The sequence below is a fragment of the Microcaecilia unicolor genome, chromosome 9, assembly GCF_901765095.1.
Source record: "Microcaecilia unicolor chromosome 9, aMicUni1.1, whole genome shotgun sequence".
Taxonomy (NCBI): Eukaryota; Metazoa; Chordata; class Amphibia; order Gymnophiona; family Siphonopidae; genus Microcaecilia; species Microcaecilia unicolor.
In genome coordinates this window covers 134,713,777-134,735,000 of record NC_044039.1, presented here as the reverse complement: position 1 = coordinate 134,735,000, position 21,224 = coordinate 134,713,777, and the positions used below count along the sequence as shown (strand labels likewise).

The 21,224-nt window shown below is 38.4% G+C and overlaps 1 protein-coding gene across 1 annotated transcript in view; it reads right to left on the bottom strand.

Annotated features, from left to right (window-relative positions):
- The window catches only part of PCNX1 (pecanex 1), a 269,570-nt gene that overhangs the window by 90,762 nt on the left and 157,584 nt on the right, over positions 1-21,224 (bottom strand). Inside the window, 7 exon segments of the mRNA XM_030213968.1 lie at positions 3,964-3,978; positions 3,981-4,073; positions 9,820-9,991; positions 13,471-13,481; positions 13,484-13,502; positions 14,880-15,033; positions 15,483-15,685. Of these exon segments, the coding sequence (XP_030069828.1) occupies positions 3,964-3,978; positions 3,981-4,073; positions 9,820-9,991; positions 13,471-13,481; positions 13,484-13,502; positions 14,880-15,033; positions 15,483-15,685 (667 nt within the window).

The following is a 21,224-nucleotide window of genomic DNA, read 5'->3' as shown; positions in this document are numbered from 1 at the left end:
ATTAGTGTATTTTGGATTATTCCAGACCTAAGAGGAAATTATTTCTCAGTTGCATCCTAAGGTCTTGGCGGCCTATTTTATATTTCGTTTTCCGTGTAAATGTTTATTAATGAATTGTACATATGTCTTTTTGTGACCCAACTCATTTACAAGTGTTCTTGAAACTAAATGGTCTGGACAAGTAAACCAGGGTTAATTGCATAATTAGATCTTTAGATCAATACTGTTAGGGTAGGTTGTAAGAAATTTTTGAACCAGATGGACTCAGGACTTTCTTTAGCATGTCTATTAACCTCTGCTTTGAAAGTCTTTCTTTCCTTTTTTGATACTCCTCATGATTTTATATTGGCTCCTTTTCTATAACCCCTTGTTAATTAGTGGACTAATGCTGGTGATCCATTATATTTAAATTTAATCTTGTATAATTTCTAAAATAATATTTATATACATTGTATTTGCCTCATTTTGGATCACTTGAATTACCCTATTGATGTGTCAAAATCTTTGTTTTGAACATAAATTATAAAATAAAATAAAAAAGCAAGTAGGTGTTCGCCCAGTGGGTGGTAAATACATAGTCTGCTTACCCATATATCTTCAAAAGCTAAATGGATAATACTGGGCCATTATATTTGGCCTTTCAGTGATTTTAATTCATTGTAATTAAGGGCTATAGCCTAAGGGAAGGGTTGAGATGGCACCAGAAATTCTGTTTACTGGTGATATTCAGCCACTGAACAGATAAAGTGTCTGAACAGCAAGGCCAAAATCTAAACAGATGGTACTGACATAGTTGTTGCTACCGATGCAGCCATGGCTCAAACATTGTGAGCCATGACACGACCCTCAAGAGTCAGCCCGGCCTTAATATAAGCAAAGGAGATGCAATCTGCTATCCAATTTGAAACTGTGTTTGTGTCGATGGCCACCCCCCATTCTGTTGGGGTCAAAAGAATAAAAAAGCTGGGTGGGACTGTCTATGTGCTTGAATCTGTTCCAGGTAGAAGGCTCGCTTGCAGTCTAAAGTATGTAGTACACTTTTGCCAGGATAGGCATGTGGTTTGGGGGAAAAATATTGGTTTAGAACAATAACTTGTTAAGATGGAACTCTGACACTACCTTAGGAAGGAAATGCATATGGAGACCTACTCTGTTGTGATGAAATTTAGTATACAGTGAATGAGCTACCAGGGCCTGAAGCTACTGGGAGCTGAAGTGACCACCACCAGACACACAACTTTCCAGGTCAAAAACTTCAGGTAACAGATATTCAGAAGCTCAAAAGGAGCTTTCATCAGCTGGGTGAGGACTATGTTGAGATCTCATGACACAGTGGGAGATTTGACAGGGGCTTTATTAGCAACAAACCTTTCATGAAGCGAACAACTAATGGATGTACAGAGACGCCTCCAACACAGTGATAAGCGCCAATTGCATTGAGATGAACCCTTACAGAGTTGGTTTCAAAATAGAGGGTTGCATGGGGACAGAAATCTAACCCGTCCCCACCTCAAGTAATCTCCTCCATCCCAGCCCTCACCGTGCCGCAGTCACCTTGACCCCCCCCAACCACCCCCCAAGAAAGATTCTATAAGCAATAAAAAAAATAGTAAAAATAAATAATTTTCTTCCACACTCTACTAAATACAAAAATAAGTAAGATACACACATCCAAAAAAGCAAACATCCATGAGCAGCTTGTAACTTTTCCTTACCATCTATGAGCAGAATGTTCCCTTCTCCTCTCCATCCCCTTTTATCCCATGTGCTCTATTTCCCCCTTTCCCTTCCCCACTCCTCCATATATGTTATCCCCCTTACCAATCTTTTTTCCCTCTTCCCTGCACCTACACTCCCCTCCACCCTTTTTACCAAGGAGGTTAGATAAAACAGGGGACAGGGTGAGCCTATCTAGCCCATTATATGGGCTGAAGCCAGTAGGCAGAGACTGCCACCACACTGGCTCACCCAAAATGATAGCAAATGCTACTGAAAATAGCAAAAAGATTATTAGAAATAAGGGACCTTTTTTTTTTACATTTATATTGCACATTATCCCAAGCAAACTTGGGTTCAATGTAGCTTACATTTGAAAATATAGTGAGACAGAATAATAGAATTCAGTTATATCATAGGAACAAGTAGATGGATATGTCAAACATTTAACAAAGTTGAGATTAGAATACAAACCCAACAGGGCATTTTTAAAAAAAAAAAAAGGCAAGTGCATTTTTATAATATACCACTGCAATTCACAAAACAAAAGAAGTTCCGACATGCCATCTTTTCCTTTTGATGTAGACACAGGAAAAAAAAAGAAAGAAAAAGATTGTAAATGCTCCAGGGTTTCAACCTAATTTATGTTTATTGTGGGATATAAATCTCGGCAAAAACTTTGAATGTGACTAACACCACCCAATCGAAAAAAGGCAAAAAACGGGGGAAAAGACCTCAGAAAATGGTGACCTGCTACTCCAAGCCTGTAGCAATTAGACCATCCTGATCACATGTCTTCTCTGTATAATCATCGGTCAAAAACCCCCCAGCCACCACAAGGAGCGATCAGAATCATGGTTCCCTGGTCTTGCCTGAGTTTAGTAAGTCTTCTATTGAGAGGTATGGGAGGGTACACATACAGGAGTCCTTGTCCCCAATGAGGAGAAAGGGTATGTCGCTAGTCTGCTGTGTGACTCGAGCCTGGAGCAGACAGACTGAGGAATTTTTGTTCAGATGAGTAGCAAAAAGACCACTGAGCTATGCCCATGTTGGGAGACCACTCATTTAGCTGCAACATCCTGCTCGTCTGTCCGCCAGGCAGTTGTTCTTGGCACAAAGGTCCATACCGTGAAGCAGAACCTACGTCACATGCCAACCAACTTCCTGTACATGAGTCTAAACCCATACCCCACCCCCCCCCCCCCCCCCCCTCTTGACACAGAATATCACAACATGGCTGTCGTTTGAATGAGAACAAAATTGGTTATGGACGTCAATCTCTGAAAGCCTTTAGAGCATTCCATATGGCCTGGACCTCAAGGAGATTGATGTGGAAATGAATCCCCTAAGTGAAGCCAGTTGATATTGTGTATCTGGATTTTCAAAAGGCGTTTGACAAAGTACCTCACAAAAGACTCCAGAAGAAATTGGAGAGTCATGGAATAGGAGGTAGTGTCCAACTTATATGGGATGGCCACAGCCATCTTCCTCTCAAAACCAATGAAAAAGCTCCTCTGTTAGAGATTTCAGTCTCTTTTGAGGGAGAGAGGGATCAGATGGTGTACCAAGATTCCTCCTCCGAGAAGTAATGTATATCCTCCTATCCTCCTCTGATTCCCAAGAGCAGTCTCAATCAGACTCCTCTACATACTCAGAGGCAGTTGAAAGAATCTGTACTGACCTCGGCCTGGTGGAGTGAGATCTAAACCCCATAGAGCCCCGAAGTACAGCCCTGCTCTCAGACTTCAGGGAAGCTTCCTCCCCCAGCATCGAGAGAGGTACTGTATGTCCAGACGTCGATGTTGACACCCTACAAGGCGCCAGTGTCTAAGATCTGGGCACCAGCACCACAGCCTCAGAGAGAGCCTGGGGTTGTTCTACTGCATACACGGTGGGATGCTGCTAGAAGCTTCTGCATTACACAAGTCAGCATCCACACTGGGCTCCATCAGTTAAGGTCACCCAGATGTGAGAATAAGGCGGCCTGCTCGCCTTTGTAGAAATACACACTAACTTACGATTATGATCATGCCAGTTCATTGTGGGGTCCAGTGATTTTAATCATTTTATTTTTACAACTATAAAATTCACCTCAAATAAACATGGATCACCATTCTGCATGTTAAAATAGCAGACTGACTCCACTGAAGTTTAGGAGGAGAATCAGCATTTATAAGAGTTTATTTTATTTTCTCTGTCCACAAAGCACATATGCTCAATCAAGAAGAGGATGAAAACTGCACTTACCATTACCACCAAAACATGAATATCCAGCTGTTCACAGATGTACATCACAAATGTATTCACCTGAGGCAGGAGACCCATGAAGAACACTACTGGAAAACACAGCGTGAACACTAGAGGAAAGGAAAAAAAAAAATAGAACTAGCAAATCAGGTATACTCACTGAAGCTGCTTTAGGCATTATTTATTTATTTGGATTTATTTACCGCCTTTTTGAAAGAATTCACTCAAGGTGGTGTACAGCAAGAATAAGTCAAACATAAGCAACAGTCGGTTACAGCAGCAAAAATATTCAAATATAAAGTATGGCATAAAATACTGCTTTCAGTGTCAACACAATATGTAATAGAACATTTCAATAGACAGCATAGGTTATAAGCAAAGATGGAAAATATAGATAGGTAAGATAGTGCTACAGCAGTAAGAGGGAGATTAAGAAAGCTGTACATGAGGTCAGAAAGGTGATGCAAAATGAAGCTGACAGAGCAGAGTGCAATTAATATCTGTATGGCGTGTTTCTGAACATATGCTTTATTTTTACCTCATACTTACAACTATTAAGCTTCACTAACAGCCACTTAACTAAATCACAATATCTTATTTAGTGGAATAGGCAGACTCTTAATAGCAGACAATTCAACAGTACTGCTCCCAGCATTGGAAGATTTTAGATACTTGCCCGAACCTTCAGTCAGTAACATTTTACACAATTCATCTCCTACATCTATCTTTAAAACCGAGTGTGGTACCGGAAGATTGGAGGGTAGCCTATGTAACGCTGATATTTTAAAAAGGTTCCAGAGGGGATCCGGGAAATTATAGACCGGTGAGCCTGACATCGGTGCCGGCAAAATGATAGAGACTATCAAAAAACACAAAATTACAGATCATATTCAAAAGCACAGATTAATGAGACAAAGCCAACATGGATTTAGTGAGGGGAAATTTTGCCTCACCAATCTATTACAATTCTTTGAAGGGGTGAACAAACGTGGATAAAGGGAAGCCAGTTGATATTGTGTATCTGGATTTTCAAAAGGCGTTTGACAAAGTACCTCACAAAAGACTCCAGAAGAAATTGGAGAGTCATGGAATAGGAGGTAGTGTCCTATTGTGGATTAAAAACTGGTTAAAAATAGAACACAGAGAGTAGGGTTAAATGGTCAGTATTCTCAATGAAGAAGGGTAGATAGTGGGGTTCCCCAGGGGTCTGTGCTGGGACCGCTGCTTTTTAACATATTTATCAATGATCTAGAGATGGGAGTAACTAGTGAGGTAAATTTGCTGGCGACACAAAGTTATTTAAAGTGGTTAAAACGCAAGAGGATTGTGAAAAATTACATGAGGACCTTACGAGACTGGGAGACTGGGCATCCAAATGGCAGATGACGTTTAATGTGAACAAGTGCAAAATCATGCATGTGGGAAAGAGGAACCCGAACTATAGTTATGTAATGCAAGGTTCCACGATAGGAGTCACCAACCAAGAAAGGGAACTCAGTGTCGTTCTTGATACGTTGAAACCCTCTGCTCCGTGTTCTGCTGCGGCTAAGAAAGCAAATAGAATGTTAGGTATTATTAAGAAAGGAATGTAACACAAAAGTGAGGACCTTATAATGCCTTTGTATCAGTCCATGGTGCGACCGCATCTCAAATATTTGTTCAATTCTGCTCGCCGCATCTCAAAAAAGATATAGTGGAATTAGAAAAGATACAGAGAAGGGAAATGAAAATGATAAAGGGGCTGGGACGACTTCCTATGAGGAAAGGCTGAAGCGTCTAGGGCTCTTCAGCTTGAAAAAAAAGACGGCTGAGGGGAGATATGATAGAGGTCTATAAAATAATGAGTGGAGTGGAGCGGGTAGACATGAATCGTTTACTCTTTCCAAAAATACTGGGACTAAGGGGCATGCAATGAAGCTACAAAGCAGTAAATTTAAACAAACCGGAGAAATTATTTCTTCACTCAATGTGTAATTATCTGTAATTCGTTGCCAGAGAATGTGGTAAAGGCGGTTAGCTTAGCGGGGTTTTAAAAAGGTCTGGACGGCTTCCTAAAGGAAAAGTCCATAGACCATTATTAAAATGACTTGGGGAAAATCCACTGCTTATTTCTGGGATAAGCAGCATAAAATGTATTGAACTTTTGGTGGGGGGGGGGGGGGGGGATCTTGCAAGCTATTTGTGACCTGGAGTGGCCTCTGTGGAAACAGGATGCTGGGCTTGATGGACCTTTGGTCTGTCCCAGTGTGGCAATACTTATGTACTTATGACTTCTGCTGCTTTTTCACACCTAACTTTCCTTATGCAAAAGCTACTCTTATTTCCCGTGTCTCTTGTGGCCATTTTTGCAGTTTATTTGGACTGCTTTTCAGAACTACTACAAATTCCACTGTGTGCATAAAAGCTGGAAAAATGAGTACTTATATGCAGCGTAAGGGCGCTAAGCACCAATTCCATAAGGGAGCATCCCACCTGCTACAGTACATTAACACAAGAGGGCGTATATGGGGATTACCATGGTTTCCAGTCAGGATGGATCTGATCCTTATTAAAAATGTGTATCCAAAAAAGGTTATGGCTCTCAGACTGGTGCAAGTGTTTCCAGAAAGAGATGGAAGAGGGTAAGTGTAAAATATACACTGTGTCCGGAAAACAAAGAGCCTCCTAAACATTTTGCAATAACCACCTTGAGCCTGCACCAAATTAATTAAATTTTACGTGCACAAAGTTACATCTATTTTGCTGTGGAGGAGCTAGCTGTTTTGGTACGTGTGGGTACCAATGACGTACAAAAATGTGGGAGGAAGGTTTTGGAAGCCAAATGTAGGCTCTTAGGTAGAAAACAGAAATCCAGATCCTCCAGCATTTTCGGAAATGCTCTCCGTTCCTCGCACAGGACCCAAGAGGCAGGCAAAACTCCTTAGTCTCAATGCGTGGTTGAGACGATGGTGCAGGGATAAGAGATTTAGATTTGTCAGGAACTGGGCAAAATTCTGGGAAAGGGGGAGCCTGTTCTGAAAGGATGGACTCCAACAACCAGGATGGAACCAGGCTGCTGAAGCTAACATTTAAAAAGGGAATAGAGCAGCTTTTAAACTAAAATAGACGGGAAAGCTGACAGTCACCCAGGAATGCATGGTTCGGTGTTAAGTATCCTATTGAAACAGGATCTTTAGGGAATCCCAATAGAGAGGTTTCAATAACGGTGAAAGCAAGCCAGGCACGTTTAATGGGACAACAGAGAAAAGTTATCCCTGTCAACTTCAAAGCAGATTGTACATGCAAAGAAAAAACACAGTGTCTATATAAAAATGCTAGAAGCCTGAAAAATAAGATGGGAGAGTTGGAATATATAGCACTAAACGAAGAGGTAGATATAAGGCAACTCAGAGACCTGGTGGAAGGAGGATAATCAATGGGACACTTATCGGGGTACAAATTATATCACAATAAGGGTAGATCAAATTGGAGGGGGGTTGCACTATATGATAAAGAGGGAATTGAGTCAAACAAGATAAATGTTCTACATGAAACAAGATAGCAGCATGGAATCCTTGTGGATAGAAATTCCATGTGTGAAGGGAAAGAGTATACAGGTAGAGCTGTACTATTATCCGCCGCCAGTCCAGGACAGAACAGACAGACATGTGAAGAAATGTTTACAGAAATTAGGAAAGCTGGCAAATTGGGCAACATTATAATAACGCATTTTTTCAATTACCCCAATGTTGACTGGATAAATGTTAGATTAGGGAGTGCTAGGAGGTAAAATTCTTAAATGTAATAAACGACTGCTTCTTGGAGCAAATGGTCCAAGAACTGACGAGAGGGGGAGCTATTTTAGATCTAGTTCTTACTGGAATGCAAGGCCATGGTATGAGAAGTAACGGTGTTGGATCCGCTGAGAAACAGTGATCATAACATAATCAAATTTGAACTGACATCTGGAGTTAAGCCACTAAGGAAATCTACTATAGCAACATCTAATTTTCGAAAGGGCGACTATGACAAAATGAAGAAAATGGTTAAAAAGAAGCTAAAAGGGCTGGCCGCAAAGGTTAAATACCACTGTGGAAGCCAAGACCAGATGTGTTCCATGCATTAACAAAGGTGGAAAGAAGAGCAGATGACAGCATGGTTAAAAACTGAAGTGAAAGCAGCCAAAAAAGCATCCTTCAAAGAATGGAAAACGATCCAAATGAAGAAAATAAGAAGCAATGTAAGTACTGTCAAGCTAGATGCAAAGCATTGATAAAGAAGGCTAAAAGAGAATATGAAGAAACACTTGCAGCGGAGACAAAGTCCTAGTAACAACACTTTTTTCAGGTACATCAGAAGCAGAAAGCCTGTGAGGAAATCCGTTGGACTGTTAGATCATAAAGGAGCAAAAGGGGCACTCAGGGAGGACAAGACCACAGTGGAGAGACTGAACAAATTCTTTGCTTCGGTTTTTATGGAAGAAGATGTAAGAGATCTACCTGTACCAGAAATAGTTTTCAAGAGTGACGATGCGGAGGAACTGAAAGAAATCTCGGTGAACCTGAAAGATATACTGAACCAAATCAACAAGTTAAAGAGTGATAAATCACCTGGACTGGATGGTATATGTACTGAAAGAACTCAAACATGAAATTGCTGATCTGCTGTTAGTGATCTGTAACCTATCATTAAAATCATCCTTAGTATCTGAAGACTGGAGGGTGGCCAATGTCAAGCCAATTTATAAAAAGGGTTCCAGTGATGATTTGGGAAATTAATGACCAATAAAGCCCGACTTCAGTGCTGGGCAAGATAACCGAAACTATTATAAAGAATAAAATCACGGAACACTTATTTTTATTTATTTGTAGCATTTATACCCCGCTCTTTCCCGCTCAATGGCAGGTTCAGTGCGGCTTACAATGTTAGGTACAAAGTGTCACAGAAATAGCATGGTTACAATGTTTGTACAAAGTATCACAGAAATAGCAATAGTTGTGTGGGGTAGGACATGAGGGAGGGATGTGTCAAGGTATTGGTAGTGTCAGTGGTGTGGATTAAGTTTGTGATTTAAGTTGGGTCCTTTGGAAATGCTTGTTTGAAGAGTTAAGTTTTCAGCAGCTTTCGGAAGGGTAGGTGTTCGTTGGTTGTTCGGATATGTCTTCGTATGGCGTTCCAGAGTTGGCTGCCTTTGAAGGAGAAGTTGGACGTGTAGTAGGTTTATATTTGAGACCTTTGGCAATTGGGAAGGTGTAGATTGACTTATGGGACAGAGTCAGCATGGGTTCAGCCAAGGGAAGTCTTGCCTCACCAATTTGCTTCATTTCGTTGAAGGCATGAATAAACATGTGGATAATGGTGAGCCGGATAATGTAGTGTATCTAGATTTTCAGAAAGCTTTTGACAAAGTTCCTCATGAGACACTCCTAAGAAAATTTTAAAGTTATGGGATGGGAGGCAATGTCCTTCTGTGGATTAGGAATTGATTATTGTACAGAAAAAAAAAAGAAGGTAGAGTTAAAAATGCTAAATAGTAGTAGTAGTAGTTAAATGACCATTTTTCTCAATGGAGGAGGATGAATAGTGGAGTGCCGCAGGGATCTGTACTGGGACCAGTGCTATTAACATATTTATAAATGATATGGAAAACGAAATGACGAGTGAGAAATTTGTCCAAACGCACGCAGATTATGAAAAATTGCAGGAAGACATAAAATCTGAGCAGAAACACACTTGTGACTAGAAAAATTGCTTAAGTCGGGGTTCTCTTCAGATACACATTTGCATGATGTATGTGAGTATTCAGTTTTTATTTACCAGAAAAAGCATACTCTGATAGGTGTAGAAGTCAGTGAGTTAAGGAGGTGATGTACTCACCTATAATTAAGTCCCTAGCTGACACAAGCAGCAGTGGATTGATGAAGCCCATTCCATACAACTTGAATTTGGTTGTAGACATGTTCTTGCTGCCATAATTGAGCAACCAAATAAGACCACAACAGATGCAAAAATAAACAGGCCTACTATAGGCTATAATACGGTTATGACCCTGAAAGTAAAAACAGTTTTTGATCAACTAATGGAAAATGTTAAATATAGTAGTTTCAGATAATTGCTCAAGATTATTAATCTTATATGAAATTCTAGTCAACTTTTTAAAACATTTAACAATAATGACAATATAAGCTTTTCAAAGATACTGTAAAGCATATTAAGTAATCTGTGGATGTAAATATGTTTGTTATAGGTTTACAAAGGGGTCCCTTTACTAAGCTGCGGTAAGGGTTTTTTTTCCTACACACTAAGGCCATTTTTACCACAGCTGAAAAAATGTCTTTTATACTATTTTTAGTATTAAGGGTCATGTGCAAATGTTGCCATTAGTGCGTGGCCATTTTGTCGAATTACCGCATGTGCGCTTACCACCACCCATTTTATAGGTGGTAAGTGCTCATGTGCTATTATTAGAATGCAGAAAAATAGCTGTGTTAACTGGTTCATGCAGAACACCAACTCTCTGCCCCGACATGCCCCCTCCAAAAAATTTTTTTTGAAGATTTTTTACCACACAGTTAGTGCGTGCACATTTGGCAGTTACCATAGGATGCCTGAGCACATCCTGTGGTACATTTTAAATTGAGTTAGGCACACATCAGAGCCTAAAACAGCTTAGTAAAAGGGCCCCAAAGTTATCCTAAATCATTTCCAATATATAAACTACAGTACACAACACATTATGAATGCTGCAAGTTCATGAGAAAAGAATTGCAAAATCAAGTCATTCCAGCCAAGTCCATTTTTCATATTTATCATTTTCACATAAAGGAAAGCACCTCTCAGGTAACAGACTGTTCCTATTCTATATATTAAGTACAACAGATCCAGACACCAAGAACGAGAAGTACCATATTGCACAAGGAGTGTAAGTTTATAACAGGTTACTTAGGTTGGGATTTGCCTATTTTGAGGCTATTTTATGACGACATGCAGAAGCCTACGTATATTTATAAAAACCTCACAAACCCCACTGAAATTGTGGCTGGAAGTAGACACATAGTTTATAACCTGCACATATATTTCATGACTCCTCCCAACCATCTGCCTGAATGATGTCTCTGAACACGCCTATAAATGGGTCACATAAGTATGTATGGTCTGCTCACTACATGTACTTTTATGCACACATTCTGGAATAATCTTATAAAAGCCCATTTACACATGAAAAATCATTTTTAAAATTATTCTCAAAATGGGAAAACCCTTTAGCCCATCCAGCCCCAGTTACTAATTTAGAGGCCTTTTACTAAAGCCCAGCATGCACTAATGAAATTAGCATGTGCTAAATGCTAAGCAGCTCATAGGTTAGCCTGCACTCATTCTGTTAGCATGCTAAGCTTTAGTAAAAGGACCCTTAATTTTTTTTTAATAGTTAGAGAAAATCCAAAAGAGCAAAATGGTCAAAATAATAAAGTTACAATGATTTTTAAAGTAAACAAGTTCACTAGCGTCTCTGTGTTTACGGGAAGGCTACACTGGCTTCCAGTAGCTGAACGTATTTTGTTTAACACACTCTGAGGCATATTTTCAAAGCACTTTGGGAGGCTAAGTTCCATAGGTTTCTATGGAACTTTGGGAGGCTAAGTGCTTTGAAAATGAGCCTCTCTGCGTATTACATCATATTATCTACAGTTTCACTGCTCGGTTGTTAGTTAACAAGATTTCTAAAATTTGGGCATTCCTCTAGACTATGGGATAAGCTTATTCTTAGTCTTCCTGCTTTTAGTAAAAAATGTTTATTTGAGAATAAATCAATACCATGTTTTCCATTATTGAATGCTCCTCTATGGGTTATTCGAGTTGAGCAGAAATATCTGAATTTTCACAAGAAGCTTAAAAACACAATTATCTGAACGAGAACTAATTTCCTCTTGAGCAATTATGTTGCCCTAATAAGCTGAATTTCTATTGTTATTCACCTTCACTTTGTATTTTTTTTTTAAACTGCACACCATGTTGAAGCCTAACTTAGCGGGAAACAGCAGTTTAGAAGTATTGACTGACATTGACAATGTATGAACACAACTAAAACTCTGGTTTTCTTCTTAACTAAATTGACTTTGTAATTAATTTTTATTGTTCTGAATGTTTTATTAATGAGACTTATTTTTTATGTAATCCACCGAGAGATTTCAGATCATAGTGAAAACCTCTGATCCAAAAATAAGCAGTGATTCAGGACAAATAGACCAACATTATCATTCCCTCGATAGTATATTTCACTGAGGAAAATCACTATAAAGACTAAAATATTGTTTAATAAAATTTCTTTGATGTTCTAATACAAATTTTAGACTATGATACCATTTGTTGAATCAAAAGAAAAAGGATATTGTAGCACGTGACCTTGAGACCACATAAATCCCTTCTTCATATATGAAAAACAATTTGTATATTCTCAAGTGTACTATGTACAACAAGCTCTTTAGATTTTGTCCAATGAAAAGTGTTATAACTGCAAAAGTAGCAAAAACATCCTTTTAGGTTAATCTGCTAGATTAATAGATATTTAAAGTTGATTACTATAAAACACAAACAATTCCATGCTTAAACCATTTAACAATGCAGCTAGTTGACTAGATAATACTTCGCATAATGGAAGTGTTTAACCGGGAACATGAACAAACTTTTTAGACTTTGCCTAGGCACTTGACTGCATATATAGGAAAGCAATTTAACCTTCTAGATGGGGTGAATCCTCATTTTCTGTCATAAAACCTGAAAGATTTTTTGGTTTAAACCTATGGGTCCAGCTTTGTAAGTCTAAGTGCTTTGAAAATGAGCCCCTAACTGACCCTTGCGGAAGCACTAGCAATTCCCAATAGCTCTTCATGGCACACAACTATAGTTCAACATTCTGCACTTTAGCTTGGAGGCAGTGCTTATGACTGAATAATACCGTGCTCACACTTTCACTGTGGCTAGTTAACACCCACAGCAATATAGCTTACCATGAAATTATTTGATGGTCATTTAAGACATTAAAAAACACAAAAAAAATGGCTATTTGAGAAGTTTCTGTATTGGGTATTTAAATGTACGATCTATTTTTCAGCAGTTTTGTTATTTTTATTTTATTATTTATTGTGACATTTATTAATCTGATTATAATGTCCCAGATATGCCTCTGTTTTTTTTGTTTTTTTTTACTATTTGTAAACCACACAGAAGTGATATGGTTATTGTGGTATAAAAGTACTTTCTAGTTCAATTTAGTTTAAATTGCCGTGGGCACAGCTTTAGATTTTTAAACTAGGATAGCAACTGACTTCATAACACTGACAAGTCCAAATATTGTCCAGGTACTTGTTGCCACCACAGCTTGTCCAGACTCCTTAATGCTAACACATAATCCAGTCAAATTACTTCATGGTAAAGTATGCTTGCTGTTGAAAACCGGTTAAAATAAACTAAGTTTATGTGGTGTACAAAGTTCTCAAGCCAAAGTCAAAACAAAAAGTGATGACTTACATGTCTAGGGAAGAAGAATCTGGTTGAACACTCTGAAAACAAATATCACTGCTTAAGTTTAGGAATAGTCTGAAAAGGAACCTTATGGATATGGTCCAGTTAAGGAGCCAACAAGAACTCATCTACATATTGTACCAACAGCAACCCCCCTCCCCCACAAAACAGGATTCAAATGCTATTTTTAAAAAGATATTCTTTCATATCTAACTATAGTCAACTTATAATTTTATCCGTAGATTTTGGAGCACAATATAACAGTTTTAGTATTGAGAAATTGTCTCTTATTCCAAAAAGAAATTACTTAATATCAGTAAAATGAGATCTCACACTTCTTAGGAGCTTCTAAATACTTGGGGGAGTTCAGCATTTTCACCTCCTCTTCTAGCACACAATGTGAAAATGTTTTTCTGCCTATGGAAGTTATCTCATACAAAAAAAATGAAAATGGTAGGCGTTTCCATCTTAATTTATACACTTAGCTAAACAAATCAAATTTCTTCATTCATGTTTCCCTAAAATGTTATATCATATTTAGCTGTCCCAAAGGAACACCAAAATACTTTATTTGAAACAGCAAACACACATTTGGAAAAATTAAAGATGAGCTCAAAACTTATAGTAAGTACTGTATCACTTTTGGGATGAAACTAAGAGTTATTTCTAAATCTTGTTAGTATCTATCAAAAAGTAAGCTTTTCTCATCTTCACGTTTAATGTTTCATTTTTTAGTACTGCAGGTTAAAAAAATGTAATCTAGCCTTTTACACAATTTGCCATCATCTCGCTCACACACACCCCTGAAATTATTTTGGTGTATTTCGGCAGCATCTGTTTAAAACAGAGTCAAATAGGGCTCTACTAGTGGTGTACAAAATGTTTCAATTCAATAAGTGTACTTCTTGAAGAATGTCTTCAAGACATGGGAAAAGTCACAGACATGAGGACAAAACTGCTAACTTCACTTACACAATTTCATTTAATAAGCTGCCATCTGGGGTGATTTACTTACATAATGCCTTCAACTTAACTGCCTCTTTTCAAAATGTATAAAATAATGCTGTTTGGTGTTCCAAAATGTTTTCTGGTGTTTTACTGGCTCTAACAGTTCAAGGCCCTGTGGTATTCACTAGAATAGACTAACTTTTTGTTTGTTTGTTCTGGGTATCATGTATGGCCATCTGAGGACAACGTTCATCTTCTGTGTGTTATATGCCTAGTTTAACACAAAGTAAGGGACAGTTGCAAGAAATAAAAGTAAAATAAAGTGCTTAGATGCAGCAACCTAGATATCAAGTACGGTCTTCAATTGTACAAAACTTATTCCCTGACACCGTGGCTACAATCTGTGTTCTACAAGAAAAGAATATGGTGCCCTTATTTACAACTAAAATTTTAAAGGAAAAATATACCTTAAGCAGTGAGTATTGACAGCTGGCGATTACCAGACAGAACAGGAAGACCCAAATATCCTTGAAGAAGCCCTCGATAAGGAGTACTGAACCCAGAAAGGCAACAAGAATAGCCAGAACAACCGCTAAAACATTCTCTAGAACCTCACGGTTTCTGCAGAAACCAAATGAGAAAGTTTTACATTAGTTCCATTAAGAACATAAGTGGGGAAAATACAACAAAACAAGTTAATCCTGAAAGCAAAAAAGACATCTAAATTCCACATCTTCAGAGAACATAGCATTCATAAGCCTATAGACACAATATGTATTACGAACTGAAGCTCCCTTCAGGACTGAATTTGAGATTTTATCACTCCCTTTTTCAAATGAGTTCAAGCAGAATTATAAGTTCAGGTACACAGGTTGTTTTGCTGTCCAAGTGGACTTATCTAAATTGTACCTTAAGCAATGGAGGACAGTTAATTGCAGTGTCTTGCCCAAGGTCATAAAGAGTGAGTAGGAGAAGAAGGATTTGAACTCTGTTTTACCTAGTCATCACTTATTTTTCACAAAAGCTTCAGACTAAAGGCATTAAAAAAAGTCAGACCACTGGTAACCTACCTATCAAATAAGGCTAGAAGTGTCAGTCTGTCAAAGTTAATGCCGATCCAGAGTTGGGGCAAGATCCAGAAGCGGTAGTAATGTTTGACTTTATGAGCGGCTTCCTCCTGTGGCTGTATGTGGTCCTGCAGGTCAGGGCTTAGGTCAATGTCTTGCTGTTCCAACAGATCTGTGTCTATGGTTAGCAGCCTGTTCAGCTGGATCTGGGGGAGAGAGAGCTACTAGAGTGTCATTAAGAGTAAGAGGATTACTTCTGCATATGCCCATCTGTAAAAGTTTCTCTTTAATAGTAAGAATTCAGCACCAATTTTTTAGTGCTGATTTTTTGTTTACTTTACTTCTGATATGAATAGCCCATTACTTAATTACATGCTAAATCTTAAATGCAAAAAAACCCCATTTATTTTGATTACACTTTAACATCAAGGATTACAAAAAGGAAGACAATTTTAAGCTCTCCAGTCTGCTCTGTCTTGTAACCTCTCAAGGTCCCTCCCTACTCTAGATACCTTATGAAAAGAAAATTGCCATACTGAATTACACCAAAAGTCTATCAAGCTCGATAACTTGTTTCCAATCCAGGTCACAATTATCTGGCAGGATCTCAAAAGTAGATAAGTAGCATGGAGTCTACCTCAAAGGCTTGAGCAATGGCTTTCCCCATGTCTACCTTAATACAGCCCCCACACCCCACCCCTGTCATTGATGTTTCCTGTACACTGGCTTCTCCACCAGCCATTTTAAAACTGGCAATGGTTCAGCTGAAGATAGAGGCAGAGTGTGTTGGGCTGGTGAATGGGTAAGTTGTGTTGTGCAGGGTGCTAGGTGGAAGGCTCCCAGAGTTGGGGTTTGAATCAAGGTCAGGTCTAGGATATCCCAACTTGAAGGGCTGAGGTGATATAGATATAAATATAATTTATTTAATAAGTAAATAATATACATTTTTATATAAATTCCATTTACTTTTCAAGACACAAATGAAAATAGCACCTTTACTTCACCTCCAGGAATGAAGCAAAAGTCAGCTGTGAAGTGGAAGTGAAAAAGATATTTTTGAAAGCATTTTCCCACATTGGAACTAATTCCGTACACTAGCATAGAAGTATGGAAATTTGCTCACTTTTACAGCCCATGTTTAGCATATTAAAACCCTTCCTACATCATAAGAATTTTTGTCCATTCCTTTTTTTTAAGCATTTACATAAATATCTGAAATCGAAGAGAACAGTAAGAAGACCATTATCTAACAATAAAATATCTAACATAAGAAAAGGTGAAAAAAAAAGACTCTGGTCTATTCCACCACAGAAAGATAAAGAGGCAAACAAAGAAAGGAGGCAAGTGGAACAAAAGAGGGGAAAGGGAGAAACCCTTTTGAAAATAAGGAAAACAAAATAAATGACAAGTAAAAAGACTATACCAAATACAAGATACCAAAACTTATGTTTCTCAAGAAATTTATGTAGGTCCTCAGATAATTTCACACATTTGCAGGGAAAACTAAAGTTTATAGCCTTTTCCAAGAGTTATCTAACCCTTTTCAACCCCATCTATGCTATGTATAAGCTACAGCACTGCTATTTACATTGAGCCCCTTGAGACTAAGGGGAATTATGGCTTACCTACTAATTTTATTTCCTTTAGTCCCATTAGACCAGTCCAAAACTTGCAGGTGTTATGTCCATCAACCAGAAGGTGGAGACAGAGAATACAGAATTACGCTATGCTCTATTAGACCCATATGCAGCTCCAATAATTCAGTATTTAGGTAACAAGCCAACTTTCTTTCTTCTTTATGTTTTTCGTAAAGAAATGACTACAACTTGAGCCTTGAATAAAGATAACAGCAGGATAAACACTCACAACAAAGAGTCCAAAACATAATGAAAGAAAGGGTGAGATTCTGGACTGGTCTGGTGGGACTAAATGTAAAGAGAGTTAGCAGGTAAGCCATAATGTCTACTTCCTTAGAATCTCCCAGATCAGTCCAGAACCTGTGGGATGTAAAAAAGCAGCTTTCAAGGAGGGTGGGAACCAGCAGCTGCTGCCCCAATGATAGAAGCACCAAGGCAGCATCCTGCTTAGCTGAAGAGAGGATCAAATTGCTGCCTTACAAAGATCCTCTGTTAAACTCATTTCAATAAGCAACCGATCCTCTTGTGGAATGAGGTCTGAGAAAGGGAGACGGCTGTCATACCAGAAGATAAACCAAAACAATTTCTTTCAACCACTATTTTTAGCTTTAGAGGCTCTGTCCCCTTTCCTTGACTGACCAATCAGAATTAAAAACTTATTTGATTTTTGAAATTCGTTGGTAATCTCCAAATATTTGAGCAGTACTCTCAACATCCAAAAGTTGGAAGGTAGAAAATAGTCACCCTTATTGGAAGTTCTGGATATTCCTATTGAAAATCAAGGGGAAAAAAAAAGGACCATAAAGGCACATGATGCCTTGTCTGAGAAAGCTGCAGAGTGTATGGGTGACACATCCCCTGTATTCAAATGTTCCAAATGGACCCACTTAGTAACAGAAGGTTCAGAGAGGAGAAAAATAGGTGCAGGAGCACCTTAAGAATGATTACTTTTAGTACATAAGCCTGATGCACTAGTATAAGAAATTTCTGTAAAAACAGCGCGCCTCAGAAACATCAGGAGCCTTTGATTGTTCAAATATAGCTGGCCTAGTGATCCCAAAGCAGCAAGGACAATCGATGCAGCTGAAATGGAATCAACATGGGATTCTAAAATGGCCACAGTTCCTGTAGTTTCCATGAGGGAGCCACAGGTAGTCTTCCTCAGGCGGTAGGCTCGATTTGAGGCACACTGCTTATTTAAGAGGTACCTGAAGGCCCTTCCCCAAGGTTAGTGGAAAAATCCAGTTGTGGTGAAGATGCCCTGAACTACATTTGCCCGAGAAGAGTGCCGAGTCTCACAGAGGGAATGGCATTTTACTGCTATGGCAGGGGCAGTCATGAGGAGAATGAAAATCGTAAAGAGTTCACTGGTATCAGACACTACTCATCTGTGATAATCACTGGGTGCAGAAGAGCGCAGAAAAGCCCCATTTAGACAAGCAACACTTAGTAGAGCCTTAATGAGCTTCCCTCCCCCTGGCAGAAATAGAACAGCACAGACAGAGAAGCGAGACTAACACGGCTGACTTCTAAAACATCAATGGCTCAGCTCCCCTTGAGATAAGTACTGACATACGAATTTCTGTGTGTGTGTGTGTGTGTGTGTGTGTGTGTGTGTGTGTCTCTCTCTATTTTTTTTTTTTTTTTTTTTTTTTAACACTTCCCAGACTAATTGAGAAGTGTGGACAATATGAAGCTTGGGGGGAGGGGGGAACCAAGAGATCCAGGTATACCCCTGTAAATCCTCTCTCTTTATACCCCCCTTGCTTAACTAGGAGCAAGTTTTTTGGGGGGTTTTAAAAGTATTTTTACCTCACCAATGATAGTTCAAGGTGAGTTGCATTCAAGTACAGTAGATATTTCCCTGATCTCAGAGGGCTTACAATTTAAATGAGTACCCAAAACAATAAAGAGTTAAGTGTCTTGCCCAAGGCCAGATGGAGTGCTAGTTGACTAACTAGACCAGGAGCTGCAGATCATACCCTCTTCCACCTGCTATAGATTCAAAAATGCTGAACTGCTGGAGTTGTACTTGGGTTCTAAGAGAGAACACCTGCGAGTTCTGGACTGGTCTGGAGAATGCTAAGGAAACATTTAATTGTTGCTCCAATTGCAAGGAATAAAGTTACAAGGTGCTACAGAATGACTTTTGTAGGAAAAAAAACATATAGTTACTGTATATTTGTGACTTGTCAAGCTGCTTTCAAGAGTTTCCAAATATTTTCTTAGAATATGCATAGGAAAATATTTTTAAAGTAACAACTTCCCACATTCTGCAACTTGTGCTTAAAACTGTTTATTTAACTTGGAAAATGGGACACAAACAGTAAATACAAAACCTTCTCATCAATCCAAGCATAATTATTCACAATTAAACCCTATCTTTTCATACCTAAACACTGTCCTCTGAAGGTACAAATAAGAAGATAAAAGAAAAATTCCATCTGAGGGAGCTATACTCTTATACTCACCCAACTGTTAAACTACTAGTTACAATACATCACAAAATACAATCTCTACCCATCTACCCTCACAAAATACATCAACAAAAAAAATTCTGTGACAAAGAAGATGGCATGGAAGTCCCTTCTTCCACTCAAATTTGAAAAATAAAATGAAGAATGGGGTTTCAAGTCCTAGGGGCTAGTGACTGTACATACATACATACATCCCAAACAAACATAAATAACTTTTTCCCACTTAATAGTAATCTTGGCACGTCTTTGCTCTAACATTAATTCATGAAATCAATTTTACCAGGCCTAGAACAAAAGGCACATCTGAATTTGTCCAAACATGGAGTATACCTTCCAAAGTAACAAATGGTGGCCTTGGTTTTATAACTTAAATACCTCATATTTTAGCCAAAAGAAACCCTGCTGGCGAAAGGGAGATTGATCAATCCAGCAGTCTTTCCAGACATCGTACTAGTGCATGCCAGAAAATTTTCGTATTTGAAGATGACCAAGATGTATGAAAAACAGTGTTAGTTCCTTTGGTTACACTTAAGACAAGTTGAGGTATCTACTCTACCTAATTTATATGCCTGTTCGTGAGTAAAATATGCCCAATGATACTTGCATTTTCTGAGCTCCCTTAGTGAAATTTCTGGGATTCTTTTAATTAGATGATTAAAATCTAAACACTTCTACGAGAATGCCCACAGTGCAGTATAATATAATCTTTGTCCAAACATAATTTATTCATTCACGGTGAAGTGCAGACACAGAAAGGCCATCCTCTGGAAATTTGTCAGAAAACATTTTTAGATGTTCACCCAAATGTAGTCTTAAACCCCCAGGAGCTAAAGACCTCATGTAGTAGTGTAATTGCCTATAGGAAAAAGAATCCCCTGGGCTTGTTGCATATTAACTTTGAAAGTGCTCCCATGATCATATAGTCCCACCACATTCTGCAACTTATCAAGTTAAGATTTTTATCCAGGTCCAGTCTTTAAAACAAAAAAACAAAACGCCAACTTTGAAATAAATTGTTTATATTTTTGTAGCATTTTCAATCTTTGGAATAAAAGGTGCACCTTTTATTATGGCTACATCTTATAATACATCTGCAATACCCCAGTTCTTTTAACTTAGGGAAAGACTAAGTAGAAGCCATTATAGTCTTTTAAAAAGTGCATTTTGATCAGAAGTGAATGATTAAGTTTATAGAACAAATGAACAGTATAAAAATTAAATGGAAATAGTCTTTTATTTTCAAATTGTTAATGTTGCAGTTGAGTTAAACTTACAGAAGTTGTCTTATAAAAGTTAAATAAATAAAAATAACCTTCTCAAAATCTTTAAGGGCTTGTTTTACAAAGCCACGCTGCAAATGAGAAGAAGCCCATAGGAATTGAATTGGTTTCCTCTCATTTGACGCACCTAGAATCAGTAGTGCGGCTTTGTAAAAGAGGCCCCTAAGTGAGCTAAGGTTTTTCCCCAGTTGTTCTCTGATCTACAATGCAGGATGTGTGAATGCAGTCCCTGCTCCACACCTGATTTCACAATGAGCTTCAGCATAAACAGGAGCACAAACATATATAGATCTAGGGAAGTCATTCCATGAACACGTGTATAAACACTGTTCTGCTTCAGCTAACCATATT